General features: G+C 41.3%; 1 protein-coding gene across 2 annotated transcripts in view; it reads right to left on the reverse strand.

Annotated features, from left to right (window-relative positions):
* LOC122671564 (anaphase-promoting complex subunit 1) overlaps positions 1-22,435 on the reverse strand; it is a 141,386-nt gene that overhangs the window by 89,385 nt on the left and 29,566 nt on the right. For both annotated transcript variants that reach the window (XM_043868871.1, XM_043868864.1), the window contains exons 4-8: positions 8,335-8,621; positions 7,821-7,926; positions 7,236-7,396; positions 3,283-3,470; positions 3,129-3,198 (exon numbers count right to left, since the gene is read on the reverse strand). In XM_043868871.1, coding sequence (XP_043724806.1) covers positions 3,129-3,198; positions 3,283-3,470; positions 7,236-7,396; positions 7,821-7,926; positions 8,335-8,621 — 812 coding nt within the window. The remainder of the gene's footprint in view (positions 1-3,128; positions 3,199-3,282; positions 3,471-7,235; positions 7,397-7,820; positions 7,927-8,334; positions 8,622-22,435) is intronic.

A 22,435-nucleotide genomic window follows, 5' to 3' on the forward strand; every position in this document is an offset into this window, starting at 1 on the left:
TTAACCTATTAGGTAACATAAACAGACTAGGAAACTAAAATAGACTCAAACAGAGTCCTAATCTAGCCCCACTAAACACTTAAAAGAAAACTATTAAAACCATTTAAATTGAACCATTGGTTGAACCAGTTCAATTTAAGTACAAAAACACCAAAATAAAACTAAGTATGGAACTAAAACAACTAATCCCGTATGCAACCTAATTATCCATACTTTAGATAAAAGTGACCTATTATACTGAAAACCCATGGGACGAAAGGCCCAACATGTATATAACCCAACCCTAGACTTATTCCTAACTCCTAAGCAAAGAAACCCAGTTTGTTGATAAATCTGCATCACACCCTCCTGTTTCTCTCCTTTCAAAAACCCCAGACCACTGCATACAATAATAGGTTGCATTCATTATTTCATCTCTCTCCAAAGTGACTGTTTGACAACTGAGTAAACAATTCACATTTCCAAGCCAAGTCATATGAAGTATGAACCCCAAACTCATGCTTAATCCACAAGGTTACATGATGAAAAGCAATGGCCAATTCCTCTAGTCATAAACCTTTTGGGGCAAGATATCCAAGATCAAAATTGTTATTAACCTAAGCCATGATCTATGTTCCTTTTGTGCAGTCTGCTGACCAACTAGCTGATATGTTCACTAAAGGATTAAGTGGAAAAGTTTTTCATCCTATTCTTGTCAAGTTGGGCATGTTTGATATTTATGCCCCAACTTGAGGGGGAGTGTTAGAATAAGTAGTTCTACCCAATAGTGGTATACTTGTCTTTTTTTATGTTTATTCTCCCTTAGCTGATTCTTATATAGGTATTCCTAGTCTGAATTGGCAAGGGTAGCTTTCCTATTTCTAGTAGGATTATTGTAACTCTTTTAATATAATTAAAGGGGCTTGGTGATCCATATTGATCACTCAAGCATTCAGTTCTACAGGGCTTCTAACAAAAACAAAAACAAATAAAAGATGGAAAATAAATAAAAAGATGAAAGATAGAAAGAGGAAAGAGGTACAGCCCAACACGTCAGGAGAATCTCAGCTAAATGGGGTCTACGACATGGATCCTTGCCCTCCAATAGGCTTTGTCCGGGGTCATACTTGGTACAAGCCCTAGACTATGCATAATGCATATCCTTCCTCACCACGTCTCCTATGGTCATTTTAGGTCTGCCCCTAGCTCTTTTAGCTCCTTCAATCGGAATCATATCACTCCTCCTTACCGGGGATGTCCCTAGGCCTTCATTGAATATGACCATACCACCTTAAACGACTCTCTCGGAGCTTGTCATTGATCGGGGCAACTCCCAAGTTCGATCTTATATGTTCATTCCGTACTTTATCCTTCCTTGTTTTTCCACACATCCATCTTAACATCCTCAACTCTGCTACACAAAATTTATCACACACTTCTTAACTGCCCAACATTCTGCCCCATACATCATGGCAGGCCAAACAACAATCCTATAGAAATTTCCTTTAAGCCTTAAAGGAATACCGACAGCACACCGGACGCACCTCTCCACTTCATCCATCCCACTTTAATTCTCTATGAAACATCATCCTCTATGTCACCCTAAAATCCTGTAGAGAACAGAACTTAGGAGAGACACCAATAGAGGATCGATTTCTGCACAGAAACCCCAGGTTGCAGCAGGGCTCGAGTGGACTGAAAACTGGAGCATGAAGTTTGAACTTCAGCAGGACAGATGGAGGTCTTCTTGCACAATAGCAGGGGTCTGGCAGCAGTTACCTTGATGGGGAAACAACCTTCAATTAACCATAGTTATCAAGGCGTCGCCTTGGACGCCTTGTCGCCTTGAATTTTGACCCTCTAAAACGCCATGGTTGCCTCCCGCCTTGATAACTATGCAATTAACAGCAGCAGAAAAAACAGCACAACAAAGAAAGAGAGCTCCAGATAGAGGTGGGTAAGGGTTGGACTTTCTCAGCCCTGGGTCTCTCACCCACAGCTATCCCAGCTGTTGAAAAAAGGGATTTTCTCTCAGAACAGTGGGCAAGCATTGCTTGTAAGTTTCATTCATCAATTGTTCATCCTTCCTTACAATGGGTGCAAATTTTATAGCTTAGGCAAGCTTACAAAAATAGAAAGTAGGAAATAGAAACTACTAAGGCTTTATAGAATCCAGCCTTCTAAACAAGAAAGGATACTAAAAAGGAAGGAAAACAAAATTAGCAACTAACTAAGCAGCAGCTGAAGTTTGACTGGTCAACGGCCAGCTGTACTAAAATCAGTGCAGCAGATTTTGGGGCTTCTAGAAGCTCTGTTGGACTGGTTCGATGGCTGGCTTGACCTAGTCCAATTCTGGCCCAATAGAACCTGGTTCGATGGGGCTGTTGCTGCTGGACCTGGCCCTCGAATTTGATTCTTCTTCTTCTTTCTTTGGTAGTGTAGGCCAGACATGGGATCTACATAACTTTAATGAGCTTCTTATACCCTATTGTCTGAAGTTATGTTGCTTCTACTTGAAAATTTTGATTGATGTTGTTGTTCTAGTTCTTCTATTAGTTTTCCTAGTACCACTAGGACTTCTCCATAATTACATATTTTGTGGTCCGAATTTCTTTAAATTCTGCAGGTCTATTCTTCTATTAGAATAGGCCACGACACCTGACTCATGAATTGTAACCTATTCTGACCAATCTGCTGTGAATTACTAACTTTCTCCTATTTCCGGCCTGTATTTCTTTTCTTCTGTGATCCCTGACTGTACTAACCTCTTGCTGGATTTTCTGGTTCAGAATTCATTTACGTCACACACCCTCTTCTTATTTCCCACCACAAATTGATATGGTCAAGTAGATTTCTTGAATTTTCATTGAAACCTTCCACAAAGAAGTGCAATAAGAGGACCAAACACTTCTCAGGTCCCAACATTCGTTAGTAATTTTAGCCCTTTGTTTCATAATATTGCCTGTTCAAAAGCTATTCTCAAACAAGGACTACAGTTCCCCCCCCCCCCCCCTCTTCCCTTCTCGACCAGCCAAAGGAGAAAGAATTCTATCCAGGCAAGTAAGGGCTTGAACTAAATCAAATGACATAAATTTAAATTCTGTGAAAGAAAATTCCTAATATACTCATTTGAAGTCATAAGAACTTACATAAAGAACAAGGTTGTTTTCTGAAGCCAACACAATGATGTCTGCAAATGGTAACAATCCAACTTTCACTCTGCAATGAAGGTGGATTGCTGAGAAGCTTAGAAGACAGACAAACGACTGGAGGGGAAAAACAAATATAAATGTGAAACACTACCTTGGATGGGTCACGATCACAGGAGCAGCAGAAATTGCAGGAATACTCCAGCTCATGTCAGGTTTAATATCGAACAGGATCTCATTACTCATCTCTACAGTTTGAAGCCTTACTGATAGCAGTCCTTTTTGTTCTTGGAGAAGAAAACAAATTACAGGCACACCATCATCATCAGTGGCCAGAAAAACCTGGCAAGGATAGCTGAATGAGAATAAAGGCAACAGAAAAATGACACTGAAATACTACATGTAAGCTCATAAACATTGTTTTAACATTGAATTGAAATCCCCAACCACACCCGCCTAAAACCAATGAAAGGAGGATTGACAGAATTCTCTCATTGAAAGGAGGACTCTCTCTGCCAACCAAAGCTTCCCTCTCAACATAGTCATGCAACTACAGAAGCATTGTCAACCAACCTCCGGAATATGAAGATAAGCAATCCCACAGAACAAAAACAATGCTTACAGCAAGACAAGAGGGACACAGAACAGCAAAATAAATAAATAAGAAATTGAATGACAGGAAAGCATAGTTAGGATTTTCCTTAAATTCCCCAAGCAGTCTCCTTTCTGCCTCCTAGGCCTAGCAAGATCTTGGATCCCTGAGTAGAGATCTCAATACTATCTTGTATTTCCACTCTTTCAAGAAAACTAAAGATATATTCCTACCCACCTGGAAAAAGGAAAACAAATTTCTGACGCTGCCTATTTCATAATTATTAGATTCCCTGCCACAAGCTCTCATTCAAACCATGATTCTTAACCCTTACAAACACATTTGTGGGTATTTGGATTAAAATTCAATAGGAACACTAGCACAAGGCCAAGTAAATCTCCTCCAAACCTACTTGACCCACAACATTCAGGAAGGGATCTCTGAGTACTATTTTTTATAAAACACAAAGACAATGTGGACAATTCATGACATCTATGGTTACGTGTATACAGTTCTTTCACTATTTCCTTCATTCACCCAGTGAGAAGAACCTCAGAAGGCTCACAGCACAAAGGGGGATTAACTTCAACTTGCCTTGCCACAGTCAGTAATGGGATAGATGTAATAAGGATGCCCTCAAATGCAGGAGAGGTAAGCGAAAGTGGAGATGTCCCAATATATTTCATGGTGCCAACCACTAGAATCATCTCCATATGGGTACTACTCACCAGGAAATTTGTCTACAGCAATGATGCTAATCACTGGATTCCTTCACATCTCTGCTTGATGGTTTCCCAAAGCGAGAAACGAACTATGAATAGCTTGATCTGTGAGCATTAAAGGTACAAAAGAGATGGCTTCTGCAAAAGGTCCATTTGTCTTTCAGGACACGAGGGCATAGGTTTGCCATCCACTCAGTCCATGTGTAATACATTCGCTACGACATCAACAATGGCCAGCTCATTTGAGGTGACCCATGCCAGAACAAAGCTCAATCATTGGCCAAACCAAGAAGGCACAATAATCTTCAACAACATGGAAGCCCGGGCAAGATAGGAAAACCTTATAAGACCCCTGTTTGAGCCATAATTCCATTCCAAATAGACCATGTATCCACAAGGCAGTTCAGTGAATGTTCAATTTGATTACGAAAAGGGATCCAATCCTAAACATCATGGTTGACAAAGACAGCCATGTGTCTATATTCAGTAGTCAGAGCGGGATTTAAAAGAAAAAAAAAAAGACCAGCCACAGCAAGAAACATATAGAGGTTCCACCTCCAAATCTCCAACCAAACAAGTATACAACCTTCTCCAAAACCATGGAGTAAGTCACAATTGTCAACCATTAACTAAAGTTTCCTGGGTGTATAACTGTACAGGAACAACAAAGGGCAAATCCGACTTGAGGATGGGGGCAATAGCTCTCAAATCCTTCACCAAAATATACAATGTTATAACCTTTAATGCAACAGTTGCGAATGCAGTCCAACTTCATTTTCAAGGCATTAAGAACACCCCAGGTGTTATGACACTCCTTCCAGTCACGGGATTCCAGCTAGAGGCCTTCTCATCAGTTTGATAAACAACCTGCATGAGTTGCCAGTCACGGCAAAGAGTGCATTAGAGTATCAGACTACACATGTCATAGTTGTCACAGCATGTAGTCAACACCAACAAGGCACCTAGGTGCCCGCCTAGGCGACGCCTTGACAACTATGACGCATGTAATGGAATCCCAAAAACATTGTTTAAATTCTTATTATCAAAGAACCCTATTTCATCTGAATGAAATAGAGATATCCAGGAGTTTAGCGCTCTAGGCTATTTATTCCCTTGCTATCTCATCTCGGGGCCCAGAAAAGCATCCATTTCAAAGGAAGGATAGGGAAGTCCAGGCCTCCTTCCATTTTCCAACCACAAACCTTCAAAAGGGAGGTTGAACTTAAAACCAAGCTCCAATCTGATCAGGAGATGGTTAAGTCCCCTTTTATCTTTTTCCTTGTAACAGATCAAAATTTATAAAAAGAACGCCCACTGAAACTGTACAATCAGCTTCCCACCAAATATATGGAAAGGCTGGGAGTAAGGCATTATGTTTGACAATAGTCAGAGCAGAATTCTTTATACACTGAACCAATGTTAAAGTATTCAGCACCAGCCATAATCATCAACGAAATGTATTAAGCAAGTATTCAACCTAGCACTTCAGACAAGTTAACTTAAAAATACATCCAACACAACCAGGTTAACAACCAGTGGCGAAATGCCAAACTTCTCAAGCATTAGGGCTTAAGTATCAGATGAGAGACAGCTTCCACACTCAAAACAAACATAACAGGCACTCCAATCATTTACACTTCACCTCAGCCCCGGAATCAAAACTATATTTTGCCCATTAAATTTCAAATAAAGGGACACCAATGCATCTTTATCAGTGGTCAAATGGAAAAACAATAGGAAAGCCTTAGAAACAGACTGAGACCCAGACCATGAGTGTTTGGATAATTTGCGATCTCTCAGAGTCTCGTGCATGATCTCGGTTCAGTTACACATGAGAATTTTGAAGAAGCGACATTATTTGAAACTTGAGATACTTCCCCCATTACATCTCCTCAAGTGGGGACTCACAATGGTCTCGTCTTCAAAGGGTTGCAAGAGGCATTGACGAAGGTGATTGTACATGACAGTATGACACTAACCCTTGAAACATTGCTACTTACAGTAATTAACTGGATGATATAGAAGTTGTTATGGATTCTATGATGGATGTGGCAAGAAAGCATCTAAGTATAGCGGAGAAGGTAGCATATGCAGTCATGATAAGAAAGAAATTAGATTTGTCCAATTTTAGGTGGATTTTCAAAAGCCTTGAAGAAAGAGATCAGACAGACTGAGAGAGGATGATTGGATCATTCATGTGAACAAAAATCCTCTCAAAATGATGAATTCAAATAATTCCCTATCTTTGGAGGAAGGCCCTACATTTTTAGGCTTTAGGACCAAAAGTGGAAGCTGGTAGGGGTTTTAGGGTCTCATCTTGAATGCCTATAAGGGAGGGCAAGGGGGGCAGACTCCCAAATGCTCTTAATGCTCTATTCTCTGTTTCTTTTCTTCTTCTTCTTTTCATATCCCTTCTGTAGGGCTTGGTGCTCTTTTCAGATGGAGGAGGAAGCATGGTGTTGGGGGCAAATGTCTTGTTGTGTTAGTCATGGTGACTTTGTTTGGTCGAGTAGTATAAGTCAATGCCCTTGATGAGGCTGTGAGGGCCAGCATCTTGGACAGTTCCTATACTCCTTTTCAATCCCCATGAGGTGCTTGTTCTTGTGCCCTCCCCCCGGCCATTCATAATGGGAGTTCTTTCCTCTCCCCTAGGCTTGGGCCCATTAGAGCTATATATCACTCCTGTTTATTAATGCATCCTACTATTTTAACAAAGTTTGCCATTGTCTATGTACAAACACACACACACACCCCACTTAAATTTCTAAATAAAATGACAAAGCAAATCAGCACCTTACTAGCAGCGGATTGAGCACCTTTCCCCTGCCATATCCTCCTGAAAGAGAACTGTTTTGGTAGCACCCCACAAGGAACCACATCGGACAAACTTGTGCCTGTGGCTTCAAGATTTGAATTAGAAACTTCAACCAGCCATACAGAATGCTGCATTTTTCCTGACCAGCCAAATTTACAAAAGATGTCAAAATTATAGACATTTATGTAAGGGTACATCTTGTTGTAATCAAAGTAGTGAAGTGAGAAGTTGTAACCTTCTTTGTCTTATTCCCAAAAGTTCATTAAGTCAGGTAAGAAAGGGTTTTCAAAATAATTTGAAAGTGACTTACCATTATATCATTCTCAAGAGCTGCCATTGTCTTGCACGTTTTTTTAATACACATGTGAAATGACACGGCTTTACCCTCATTGAAAGAATAAATGTATTATACGAAAGGGCAAAAAAGTAAAGTCACAACTTCTTTTTCACCAACTTTCGTTCCAACAAGATTTTCCTTCATGTATACATATTTGTATGTACATATTAATGCTTGTATGGTAAACAACTGAGTTGCTCGAAAAATTGAAATGATATGAAAAAACCTTTATTATACGATGCCATTAGCGGGATGGTTTCACTAGTCCAAATTGTTATTTCATCAAAATCTTTCATGGTGGTCAGTTTACCCCTTTCTTCCACAAATGTTGCCTGACAAAGTAATACATCAACCATTTTCAGTAAACAGGTTGTAATGCATATAACCATGACATTAACTAACATTCAGCAAAGATAGCAGGCAGTTTTAGAAATCACAATTCGCACATAACACACTAAAAGAAGCAAAAATTCAGGATCTTCAGAATCTTATGTTATAAAAGACTATAAAATCCACTGAAACTGTGCCCAGAGACAACTAACTACATGAATTATAGAACACAGAAACTTCAGAAAATATACCCAACCAGATGTATTATGTGAACATAGACACTCTGGAAAATAGACAATCAAATAAAAATAGGGTACAGAAAAGAGACCATCAGAAAACCAAGATAAGCTAAGAATCAAAAAAAAAAAAAATGGAGGGTAATAAGTGAAAGGAGAAGGGCAAATGCATACCTGGGGTTCTTCCAGTGGATCTTTCAAAATCAGATGAGATGACAATGTAGTTACATCCCCCTTGACAATATTATCAAACGAATTGAGTGCATTGATGGAATTCTGTGGACTGTACCCAATTTCTCTTTTTGGCCGTAATAAATCACGGGCATTTGACGTTGGACTTGAAGATGGAAAAGTTACATGGCTCGGACAGTTCCCATCAGTTGACTGTTGAAGGAGTAAACCAAAAGGAAGAGGCCAGATAGATGTGATGCTATGAGGGAGAGGAACGCATACTTCTTCACCTGGAAAAAATTGAACTTGTCAACACCAAATTTGGCTTGAACTTGAAGCATACAGTATGTAAAACTAGCTATACAAAATACAAAATAATATTTACAGCAAACTGTTTTCATAGAATGAAGCATTCTAAGATGTATACTACAAATGTTTTGGGAAAAATAACCTTTATTTATAGCACATACATAACAAGGATTTTTTAAGCAATGGAATGGATGCGTAAAGTGGCCAAAAAAATAAAATCAAAGAGGATGGTTTCATTTTGGTTGTCAGTAGTCCTGGAATTTATGGGACAGAAAACATATGATGTTGGCATAATTGGAATTTTATTTTGGGTTTTGTCGAGGTGGGGGAGGTGAATGACTTAGTAGCCATCAATTTGGTCTAGTATTTTGAGGACTGTGTTGATTGCATAGCATCCTTGTCTGGGTTGCCCATTTTTTGTCCATCATTAATACAAAAAGGTTTTACTTATCTCCAAAAAAAAATCACATAAGCGCAGCATATATTCTTCATTTTAAAGTATTAAACCCACTAAAAATCCCTACTACAATTTTCCTTCTTTTTTTTTGGGAGGGGGGTTAGAAAGTATAATAGATTTGAATTAGTAATATTCAAAAAAGAGTGGCCAGCAAAAACTAAGACTAGGAAAGCTAGTTTTAAGAAATTGCAAAAGACTAAGGATGTAGAGGATCAAAAAAGGTATAAATTGCCAAAACTGAAGCTAAGAAGATTGTGGGAAAAGCAAGGACAAAGAAATACGAAGATCTTTATAACAATCTGAGCACAAAGGGGAAAAAACTATCTATAAGATAGCTAAAATAAGGAAAGGAATAGTACAGACATGGACCATGTTAGATGTATTAAAGTGAAGATGGTAAAGTACTAATAAGGGATAAGGACATTAAGCAGAAACAAAAAGATTATTTCTACAGCCCAGTAGCCTACTAAATGAAGACAATTCGAGTAATAGTGTCCCGGAAGACTGCATTACCCATCAAGACACCACATGTCGTAGATATGTACGAAAGGTTAGGGTATCTGAAGTAAAAGAACCTTTAAGGAGGATGAAAGTAGGCAAGGCACTAAACCCATATGAAGTCCCAATAGAAGTGTCGAAGAGCTTAGGAATTTGTGATTTATCTTGGCTAACCAAGTTATTTAATAAGATTTGAGCACAAGAAAAGTAATAGATGAATGGAGGAGAAGCATAGTGGTTCCGATTTACAAAAATAAAGGTGATAGTCAGAGCTGCAATAATTATAGAGGCATAAACTAATGAATCATACTATGAAATTGTGGCCCTATGGGAGAGGGTTATTGAAACCCATCTGAGAAAAGAAACTACTATTATGGAGAACCAATTTGGTTTTATGCCAGGAAGATCCACGACAAAAGCTATTTACTTACTTAGGAGACTCATGGAAAGATTTAGAAATTGCAAGAAGGATCTCCATATGGTCTTTATCGAACAAAAAACAGATTATGACAAAGTCCCTAAAGAGTTTTTTTTTATGAATAAAAAATTTCATTACCAAAGGAAAGAAGGGGGGGGGGGAGGGAACAAACAAGCACGAGCCAAAGACAAGGCCCCACCAAAAAAGGCAAGGACAAACAAAAGAGGACAAAAGCCTCAACAAAATTAGTACACTAAAGCAAAGCGCCTAGCCAACAAAAAACAGTCAAACAAAAGAGGACAAAAGCCTCTCAACAAAATTAGTTACATATAGGGCTGCTGTCCTATATGTTAACACACATATGTGCATCTACATAGTTGCTGTCCTATTGTGTACCTTTATGTACTTATGATAACCTCTCTTATACATATGCAGCATTTGCTTGGCAATGGCTGCAGCCCGCGGTCGTGGAAGGGGTGGAAGAGGAAGAGGGGCTGTTAACCTTGATGCTGAATTTGAGCCCCTGTTCTTCTGTAATGTACAGGAAGAGATTAGATTTGGGGAGCATTTCATGGAAAAGAATGTGGAAATTGAACGTGGAGTGGTTCTCGATGACTTAAGAGCTTTTAAGGTTCGAGAGAGGTTCGAAAGGATAGGGTGGCTACCAATGATTCAACCAGAATGCCACTGTTATCCCCGCCTCATCCGGCTGTTCTACAGCAATCTAGCCTATAGACACGAGGGAGACGATTTCTTTATTACTAGTTATGTGAAAGGCAGAGAGATATCCTTCAGCACCGGGCAGCTGGCCCAAATATTGGAGATCTCAAACAGAGGGGAATGGAGGTATTGCCCTCCAGGGAAAGAGACTACTGAGTTCCTTTCCCGTGTCGAGATACGATGGCTCTTCTCCGTACTCAATGATGGTACTTCATATGATAGAGTAATGTCGAAGCTTGATTTCATTCCATTTGCTCGGGTGCTCTCCCGAATTTGTGGTTATAGCATTGCACCAAAGTCAGGCCACTGTGCTGAGCTTTCATCGATGCAGATTATTACTACTTACAGCTTGTATTGTGGGTACGAGATTTGTCTACCGTACCTCATTATGCGTACTATGGCCTACCTTCATGACCACCCAAGAGCTGGGAATTTGCTTTATGCAAGACTGCTCATTAGGGTCTTCCGGAGATTCAGTGTTGCACCTATTGATGAAGAAGCTTCTACCAAGAAGGTTTTGAACGTCAACAGGGTGACCTTGGTCAAGATGCACATTCCGATGCCACCCTTCTCTCCTGAGTTAGGCCATCCTGATTGCACAGAGTTGGGATAGCCTGCAACTGTAGAGGAGTTACCCATTTATGAGGAGGAGGAGGATGCACCCACAGACATGCCTACTGACCCTCCTACTAAGACTCAGGCTCCAGCACCATTCGGAGATCCAGGAGCTTCTTCTTCTACTGCTGCCCCACACTTTAGTAGTGATGGTATTACATGGGGGCAGCTTTTCAGCAGACTCGACAGTTTGGAGAGGGCTGTAAACCAGAGTTTATCTCAGTTGAGTAGACGAGTAGGTGCAGCGGAGGCTCAGTTGTCAGAGTGGAGATCACACTTCTCGGGGCAGGCACCACCACCACCAGCACCACAGCCATGATCTGATGACTTTCATCTTTTAGTCTAGTTTAGCTTTTTACTTCTTTCTTTGCAAGGACTATGTCCCCTATCCTGTACGTAGCTAACTTGATGTAACCTAATCAGCATACCTTACTGAAATTTTGTATCAAACTACTTGATTATATATATGAAGTTTTTATTTTCTTGTCATTTGTGTTTTACAATCAAGTTTCTTTTAGTTTGTAGTTTTTAATTCAACATTAGGCAGACTCACCTTTGGGTTAATGAGTCTAAGATGCTGTTGTGTTATGATTTAGGCTGTAAACAGGAGTAGAACACCGTTTGCTCTGATACCACTTAATTGTCACACCCCGGCCCGGTTAATAAGGGCAAGGTGTGACCGAATGCCAATTGGCATTCAATCAATCCCCCAGGATCAATTAGTGCAGTACTCCTAGTCACAGTTCATAAACACAGTAAATCATTGCAACGGAAGAGAATAAATAGTAATATTAACAATAATAATAAAGAGATCAGGTGATAACTGAGTATTTATATTAAGTGAAACCTGTGATATAATGTATAGTTCCCAAAACGCACCACAAGTACAAAAGTAAAACAGTATCTACATATTATATTTCACAAAAGAAGTTTATAAGCACAAAAAGATTAGCCTGCTCCATCAGGCCTGATCAAGTAAACGTGCATGCATCGCATCCGTAGAAAGCTTCATGAACTTCAAACTTCTGCACCGTACGGTCCTCCTTGGTGTGGAAGTCAAAAGCAGTAATAACAACATCATCTGGTTTCTAAAACCAACAGCACTATCTGAAAAAGAAGAGGTACCACAGGGGTGAGCTCCACTGAGCCCAGCAAGGGAAACATGTAAACACAAGCATATAGTCCATGAGGCATGACCTATATCTAAGAATGCTACTAACATCAATGTCTAGGTCTCATAAGGTATAAATGTTACTGTAGTAGGTATGATAATCTCAGTCACGGAATGAACTCATCGGTCTTCCCAAAAATACCATTCTACTACGGTGGGGACCCGCCAGTTCCGGAATATACACATCAGACCCCGACGAACCCTCAGTGATAACCCTACTGTTATTCCCATTCCGGTATGTACTCATCAGACCTGGGACAATGAATGACATTTCGATATTAACCCTTCAGACCTGCCACGGGTTATCCAACACCTTACCCCTGTTGGCAAGGGTCGTAGCATTTGGGTTTATGATAGCCTAACCATATGCATTTCTAAACATGATGTCATATGAGGCAGCAATAGATAGTAATTTAGAAGTCCAACATCATTTCTCAATAGATCATAGTAAAAGTATGCAAATGCAATATGAAATGACACCTAATAACATGCATTCATCTAATGCAAAACAAAAGCTACAAAACTACATGATTATACTACTATAATGATGCATGACAATGGCAGCCAACATAAATAGTAAATTAAGAAGAAAACACTCCAAAGAAAAGTCAAAATTCCCTTACCTGTATTGGAGGATGATCCTAATCAATTGAAGCACTAATACACACAAATATTTATACTTTTTGGTGTTACTACTGCCTATATAGTCAATATACAACATTTGTTAGGTCTAATATAACCCTGGGCAAAGGCCCAAAGTATACAAGAACTAAAACCAAAGCTGTGGGTAGAACCGGATTCAGAATTGGCTGAATACGGTTGACTGTAGGACTCAGGTGTCTGAATCCGGTTGGTCTACTAGTGGCTATTCTGAGATCCAAAACCCATGGATCATTCATGTATGGGGCTACCTTCCCAAAATTAGTTTAGGGCTTTGATAGAATACAGCAAAGGGGAGATTTTGACCCATTTGCATGTAAGATCTAATTAGGTTTTCTAATTAAAAATTAAATAAATACAAATTCTGCAACTTCTGAGAATATGGTTAAAACAAAAGAAGAAAATAAGAAATTGGTACTACAGCCTGGTTTTAGTGATCTACCAAGCTATACTTAAGTCCAAATTGGGATTTTATCAAAAGCTATCTAATATCTTAGGTCTAGGCTGAATTGGGACCTAATCCCAAGAAGAATTCAGCAAGATAAATAGAGAAGAAGTTGAGAAGTTAGGGTTTATGGTTGGATGATGCCCTAGAACAATAGATTGGTTAAATTAGGTTTGAGTTTAGGGTCTTTAACAACCCAATTTAGGGTTTATTATACTAGGCCTGGTATGGATCAAGAGTTTAACCAGAATTTTAGGAGAGGAGAGGAAGTTTGGGAAAACAGATTTGAGGGTTAGGTGCCCTACCTGAATTGAGAGTGGAGATGATGGTGGCAGTTTCAATTCCAAGCTTCAAGTGAATCCCCAAGCCCCAAAGTGCAAACCCTAGCTTTTCTTCTCTTCTTCCTTCTCTTTTCCCTTTCCTTCTCCTAAGCTGAATCATTTTTAGCTTTTGATATGAAATTAAATGAATTAAGACCAAGTCTTAAATTTATAATAAGACTTCTACTAAGGCATGTTTGCCATGGCTAAATTAGAATTAGTTATAGGGATGTGATTTTCAAATCTGATTCTAAAATTAATTAATTAGTTAATTCAAGTTTTTAAGGTATAACTTAAGTCTTTATAGGCCATGAAGGTGGGCCCGGGTGCGTTGGCACCTAAACAGTCAAGATCTACAAAGGGGTGTGGGTCCCACTAGGTAAAAATTACTATTCTGCCCCTAGTACAGTAATTAAACAAGAATAATATATATATATATACATAGAATGGGATTCTTACCTATACACTGGCCTAGGATATGGTGAGGTTCCGCATAGGCTCGATTTAGCAAGTCTAGCATTAGAAACTGATATGCTGGGACCCGGCAGGATTTTCAAACTCAAGGATAGCTAGTTGTCCTGGCTCCTCAGAATCCTCCATAGATGTGTAAATGGATTGCTCTGAATCCACCACTGATGCAGCCCACAACATAGAGGCAAGCATAAACACAGACCCAGAACCTGTAATCACACAAGTTCGAAAATTTTCAAATTAGAGGTGGGTTTCACAGATAACGTAACGAATGATCATATTAGAGTTGATTTGGGAGTAGCTTTGATACATGATAAGATACGTGAAAGTCGTTTGAGGTGGTATGGCCATGTTCAAAGGAGGCCTTTGGATGCTCCATTACGAAGGAGTGATTTGATTCAAATGGAAGAAACTAAAAGAGCTAGGGGCAAACCTAAAATGACCCTAGGAGAATTGTTGAGGAAAGACCTGCATAGCTTAGGCCTTGCATCAAGTATGACCTCGAATAGGGCAAATTGGAGGGCAAGGATCCATGTAGGCGACCCCATTTAGTTGGGATAAGGCTGAGTTGTTGTTATAGTAGCCAGTAAACTCAGGATGCTATACACTTGCCAAGAGCCCACATCAGAACCCTCTAAAAAAGTTCCCTTTCCCAGATTTACATCTAACAGGGATGACCAAAATCTCTACTAAAGTTTTTTTTTTCCGAAAAGAAACACACACACATAAATATATATATACTAGTAAAGTTACACGCGCAAATGCACGTGTTTACTTTTTTTCATGTATGAATCACCGAAATGAACACCCAACATTTTAGATATTTTATTTAAATAATAAAATTGTTTATATAAACAAACATTACAGTAATTCATTTTTTCATTTATTTCTTTAAAAGAATAATTAATGCAACATTGAGGGGGGTTTATCCTGGATAATATTGTAATATTTTTTTTTATTTTTTATTTTAAGATAAGATGTTATTAATGGAGGAAGAATTGAATTTACCTGAAAATTATAACAATTTATTGTTTAAGGAATAATCGATAATATTGTAACTTTTTTTTTTCTGTAAGTTAAGATGAAATTATTTTATACATTGGAAAGTGGGGTTTTATAGATTGTTCAACAAAAAATGGGATTATTTTACTCTCTTTCTAATTTCTAATTTCTAATTAATAATAGTTATCTCTTATTGAATTTATCTAAAAAAACGTGAGAAAAATGATTAGGGAAACGATTGGTCCCTTAATCTTTATAAAAGAATAATTAATGTAACATTGAGGGGGGTTTATTAATGGAGGAAGAATTTAATTTAGCTGAAAATTATAACAATTAATGAAGGGCATTTTCAAAATTAATTGAGGGGGGTTTATCGATTGTTCAAGGAATAATGGATAATATTGTAATTTTTTTTTTGGTAAGATAAGATGGGATTATTTTATACATTGGAAAGTGGGGTTTTATACATTGTTCAACGAAAAATGGGATTATTTTACTCTCTCTTTATAATTTCTAATTTCTAATTTCTAATTTCTAATTAATAATAATTATCTCTTATTGAATTTATCTAAAAAAACGTGAGAAAACTGAGTAGGGAAACAATTGGTCCATTAATTTTTATAAAAGAATAATTAATGTAACATTGAGGGGGGTTTATTAATGGAGGAAGAATTTAATTTAGCTGAAAATTATAACAATTAATAATTAATAATTAATGATGGGTATTTTTTTTGGGCTTATTGATATTGTTGAAGGGTATTTTTGGTATGAAAAGATTTGCCATGACTTTTGAGTTTCTACATTTATAATATAGTATGATATATATATATATATATATATATATATATATATATATATATATATATATATATGGAAATTGTTGAGAATATTGATTTTTATACCATATATTCATACATGCATGCATGTGTATACGGAAATTGTTGAGAATGTTGATTTCTGTAGTGTTTTTTTTTTTTTTTGGGCAGTATAGATCTTTTCCTATTTATTTCCATTTTGGGTTCATTGCGACTAAGGCAATATTCGGTTGCAGGGAGAATGCAAGTGTGTGTGAAAGTGAAAGTGTAAGAGACTGTAAGGAAGTAAAATGGAAGAAATTACACATTTTCTCGTATTGATGTTGCAATAAAAACAAATGGGACTTACCACTTTTTAAGGTTCCATACACTAACTCACACAATCCCATTATTCTGGCTGGATTCTTTTTTTTTTTTTTGGTGAATAAATAATGTATTACCAAAGCCCAAGGGGGCGAGGGAGAAAGAAAGGGGAGGGAATATACAAAGGGAGGGGGGGAAAGAAACAGACCCAACTAACGTGTTCTCAAGAGAGCACTGTCGAAACCCCAGGACACAACAATATGCATGTTCCTTGGGGAATCCAAAAAGGCCTTAAAAGGCCGAACATTGAGCTTAGAGGAGACATCAAAAAAGATGGCTTTCCAAATCAAGTCAAAGGAACGAGAGTTGGAGGTCCATCTCCGAAGGTTCCTCTCCATCCAAATGTGATAAAGAACCGCACCAAACACAAGTTTGCCAATAGTATCGACATTAGTGTATCCAGAGTAAGTCATGTCCCTCCAAAGCCACTCTCTAGCAAAAGGGAGGGGTCTCCTACTGCAAGACCATATAAACGAAAGTGTTTTTTTCCAGATGGTAGAGGTAAAAGGGCAATCAAAGAAGAGGTGGTCAATGTCTTCGGAACTATTCCAATAAAAGATACAAGAGGGGGAAACTGGGATTCTTCGGTGAGGAGGAAGGCTTGGGTTGGGAGGCAAAGGTTAAGGGTTCTCCAGACAAGAAAGCTGTGCCGAGGGATGTGGCCTTTGAACCAGACTAGCTTGTGCCAAAGGACAGAAGGGGCTTGGGATCTAACTAGGTTCCAGGCAGAACTGAAGCTGAAGAGGTTGTTTGTGAAGGGGAGCCAAATGACCTTGTCCACATGAGCCAGGGGGAAGGGAGTTCCAGATCAGGGAGAGGGTGGGGGAAATATGGAAAAGGGGGGTCCATGATCCATGGGAGATAATGGTGGATAGAGGAGCAGACTTGGGAATGCCCGAGGCGTAAGTTGCTCTAGCTCCAAAGAAATTGTAAAGGACTCCAATGGGGTGCCAGGGGTCAAGCCATAGAGAGATGGAGGACCCATCAGCAATAGAGGAGGAGGTGACTTTAAGAGCCAATGGACAAAGGAGGAGGACCTTGCGCCAGACCCAGGAGGAATCCGAGGGGATGCGAACGGCCTAGATGGAGTCATTTTTGAGGAGATGGGAGTAGACCCAATAAACCCAAATGGAATCATGCTTAGAAGAGATTTTCCAAATAAGCTTCAGAACACCCGCAGTATTGGAGTCACGGATACGGCAAATGTCGAGGGCTCCTTCAGATTTGGGGAGGCAGATGGATTTCCAACTGATTGGATGGAGGAAACGGGAGGTTTCCTCCCTTTTCCAGAGGAAGGCACAGAAGAGGGATTCCATAGCTTTGATGGTGGCTTTAGGAAGGCCAAAGATGCCACACCAGTAAATGTAAGAAGATTGGAGAACCGATCTAATGCATTCTATCCTACCCGCATAGGAAAGAAGTCGGCCTTTCCAAAGTTGAAGACGCTTGCGGATATTGTCAAGCATGGGGGTGCAATAATGGCTAGAGAGCCTAGCAAGGATGAGGGGGAGGCCCAGGTATTTCACTGGGAAGGAACCCAGGGAAAATCCCGTAAGGTGGAGGAGGGTGTCTATATCAGAAATCGAGACACCAGAATCACCAGATAGGAAGAGTTTGGATTTAAGGAGGTTAATGTGAAAGCCAAAGAGACTCTCAAAGAGGTAGAGGGAAGACATGATGGCAGAGATGGAGGAGGGAGAAGCTTTGGAGAAGATCATAAGATCATCCGCAAAGGCCAGGTGGGTAAGGTTTATCTGCTTGCATTTTGGAATGGGGTAGATGAGGTGGAGGTCAGTTTTGGCTTCGATTCTTCTCGAAAGAACTTCTAGGGCCAAAGAGAAAAGGAAAGGGGAAAGAGGGCAGCCCTGGCGAATTCCAACTTTAGAGTGGAAAAAACCGGCGGGGGAGCCGTTGACTATAACAGAGAAGGAGGAGAAGGAGATGCAGGCCAAAATCTAGCGGATGAAAGGAGGGGGAAAGCACCTCACAGATGAAATCCCATCTAAGGGAATCAAAAGCTTTGTGAAGGTCTATCTTCGTAAGGCAGCGGAAGAGTGAGATTTTCTATCCTAACCCCTCACAATTTCGGAGCAGAGGATGATGTTGTCTGCTTTGCTTCTGCCAGAGATGAAGGCAGATTGATTGGAGCTAACAAGGGAAGGGATGACAAGTTGGATTCTGTTTGCCAGGATTTTGGCAATGAACTTGCAGAGGAGATTGCAAAGAGAGATAGATCTGAAATCAGACACAGAGGAGGCTCCATCTTTTTTAGGGATGAGGCAGAGGAAAGTCTGATTGACCTGGGCAAGCTGGCTAGGGTTAAAGAAGAAGCTGCGGATAGCTTTAATGAGGTCTCCATTAATGTGATCCCAGTAACTCAAGAAAAACCCCATGCTAAAACCATCCGGACCAGGGGCCTTATTGGCTTTATGAGACAAAACAACCTTGGTGATTTCCTCATCAGAAGGGATCTTAAGGAGTGAGCAAGCCAGAGGGGGGCGGACAAATTTGTTAATGAGGCCAGAAGGGAAACGGGATGAGGGGGGGAGGGAAGGGTTAAAAAGGGAGGTGAAGAAGGAGACAGCCTTGGACATTATGTCGAGGACAGAGGAAAGAGGGGAACCATTCCAAGCAATGAGCAGAGTGATGGAGTTGGCGCTCAATCTGGCTTTCAGAGAGCGGTGAAAGAAAGCCATGTTAGAATCACCCAACTCCAGCCATTTAATGCGTGATTTCTGGCGGAGAAAACTTTCTTCCAAAGTGGCGAGGGAAGCGAGCTCTTCAGAGAGCTTTTTCTCTTCCTCAGCCAATAAGGGATTAAGCGGATCCGATTGAAGACGGGATTGCACAGAGGCAAGGTCGGATCGGCAAGAGGGAACCGGGAGGGCATATTGCCAAATGTAGCGGAGATCCAAGACTTGAGGGCAGATTTGGTGAGATGGAGCTTTTTGGCTCAGGCAATGAGAGGGAGGGAGGGGCAATGGACGGGGGAGCTCTAAGAAGTGAGAATGGTGGGGAGGAAGAGGGGGTGGGAGGTTCACATGTCAAAGAACTTGAAAGGCTTGGGGCCGAAGGAGGATTATTGCTGAATAAGGAGATGACAAAGGGCAGTGGTCAGACAGGCCTTGGAGGAGGAAGTTAGCATGAGAGTGAGGGAAGGAGGAGAGCCAGACTTCATTGACAAGTAAGCGATCCTATTTGCATGCAATCCGGTCATTTCCCCCTCTTCGGTTGTGCCAGGTGAAGGAGGATCCTGACCATCTAAGATCCTCAATGCCAATGTCCTCAACACAATCATAAAGCTTTGACAAATTGGGTGTCAAGGGGGCGACCTCCAATTTTCTCAGATTTTTTTTTTTTTTTTTAACCCGAACTTCTCTAGGACCCGGGCCAGCCCCGAAGTTTTATTACGTCAAAAAAGAATAAAGAATACAGGGGGGGACGTCCCGCCTTACCCCCAGCCCAAAAGCAAATCAGCTCTCAATAACAAGCGCGAGTCTAGGCTGCCCAAAAAATGTAGTCACCAATGGGACTGAACTCTAAGGACCGGCAGACCCTCTCTATCCTCCCTAAGAATACATTGAAAGCCACCCAGTGGTAAGTTGTCCGGCTGGAAAGTTGTGGAGCACCCAGAGCCACAAGCCCGTTTGGCCAAGCAGTCAGCCGCCCTATTACTCTCCCTGTAGGCAAAAGCCACCGTGGCCCTCGTCGCCTCAATCAACAGAAGGATTTCATTAAACCAATATCACCCTTGCCACAGGCTACACCTCTCAGATTGAAATCTGACAACATTAAAATCTCCGCCCACCCCCCATGGACCCAATCCCGGCTTTTATGAGAGCCAAATCATCCCAAAGGGAGGAGCGATCAGCAGCCCGATTAAAGGCATAGACCACCGAAAGGTAAAAGGAAATGGAGGAATTGGGGAGAGAGAGGAGGAGATGAAGTAGTTGGGGGGAGTAGGAAATGGAGATGTTGATTTTTGAAGGGTCCCAGAGGATCCAAATACGTCCAATAGGGGAAGAGGGGCAATGGAAGCAACAATGCGAGAGGCATTTTCTTGCAAAACACGAGTTTCCAGAAGGGCGCAGAAGTGGGAGTGAGAAGACTTAATGAGGGCTCTAATGTCATAATGCTTGGCCATGGAATTGAGACCTTTGACATTCCAAATGAATCCAGCCGACATGGGAAACTAGAGGGTGTAGGGCATCAAAGTCCTAGGTGGAACACTCTTATACCTCCTACGAAAGTAAACAACTGTAGGGCGATGGTGGGCAATAACTGTGGCAGCAAAAGAGTTGCCGCAAGCACTAGGGAGGACCAAGGGGGAGGGGGAGGGGACACCCTGCGGAAGAGGGGAGAGGGGAAAGAGAGACAAATGATGTGGGGGGGGGGGGAGGGTCGGTGAAGGGGGTGGAGGTGGGATTTGGGGAAGCAGATCGGGAGATGAAACAGGTAAGGGAGTTAGAAAGAGGTTGGGCAAAGTTGGGTGATGTTGGAAAGTAAATGGGTTGGAGGGGGTAAAATGGGGAGATTATAGGAGAAAAGGGATGGGAATTGGTTTCGGGAGGCCGGTTTGGAAAGTGGTTGGGCCAGGTTGGTAATAGGTGGGGGTAACCTGGGAAAGAGGTAAGTGGTGGGGCCAAGGGGGTTAGGTAGGAGGGGAGGGAGAGCAGGTTGAGGCAAAGGTACAAGGGGGTCCGTGTTGGGAAAAGTGGAGAACGTTTCAGAGATAAGACCCCGCAAAGGAGAGAGATTACCTGCAAGAGAGGAGCAAAAGGGGGACTGAACCCTGGACAGATCAACGCCAGAGGGAGCCAGCCAAGGCAGGGCCTTGGTCGTCGATGCGTCCTGCTGCATTGAAGCACTTCCAAAAGTAGCAGGTGCCAAAATGGGGAAAGAATCTCTGCCCGAAATGCTCTGCAGAGATTTCAGCCCAAAAGTTGCATTCGATTCACTCTCTTGGGGCACTAGAGGGCCAATGGGAGCATCGGTGGTCATAGAAGCAGTGGCAGCGTCTCGGCTGGAGCCAAGGAGCGAGGAACCATCAAGGTCAGCAAGCGGAACCTGGGCATTTGCAGCGTCACAGGACTACAGCAAAGTCACAAGCCCAAAACCCGAAGCAGAAACCCTGCGAGGGGGAGAACAAGAAGCAGGAATGGCACGGTGGCGACAGTGGGGGGGGGGGGGTGGCGCACTTTGGCTCGACCTCTGCTTGGAGATCTGGAGATGAAAGACGACTGGGGAGCTAGAACTGAAGGATTCCTTGAACGAATGACTTCACCAGGAGAGCTTGGCAGAACCGCAGGGTTCCTTGGGCGAGGGGCATTAGTAGGAGAGCTTGGCCGGCCTAACATAGACGAAGACGAGGTTGCCGTAGCCGATGGAGGCGCTAAGGGAGCCAAATCAGCTTCAGTTGTGACGGACGTAGCTTTGCCGAAGCAGTCAGGAGAATGGTGACCAAAGATCTTGCAATGTATACAGTCGGGGGGAAGCCAATCGAACTTGACAAGCTGCTCAAAACAAAATCCATCGACTTCCATAATGGTGATGGAGGAAGGAGGAGGGTGATCAGCAGGAACATCGATTCATAGCCTTGCACAGGATAGTCTGTCCATTTTCAGAGTTCAAGCATCAGAGTACGATGGATGGCCCAAGGCTGAACCTATTCTGCTAAGGCAATCTTGAGTCCAGTACTGGAACGGTAGGCCAGGGAGGGTAATCCACAAGGGAATGGAGCTGAGGTCGACCTTGTGGAGCTGGATGAAGGGATCCCACTGGCGAAGGAAGATAGGTTTAGAGTCGATGAACCAAGGAGCACCGTCCAGGGCTCGAGCTTT

This window comes from Telopea speciosissima, chromosome 1 (genome assembly GCF_018873765.1).
Source record: "Telopea speciosissima isolate NSW1024214 ecotype Mountain lineage chromosome 1, Tspe_v1, whole genome shotgun sequence".
In the NCBI taxonomy this organism is placed as follows: domain Eukaryota; kingdom Viridiplantae; phylum Streptophyta; class Magnoliopsida; order Proteales; family Proteaceae; genus Telopea; species Telopea speciosissima.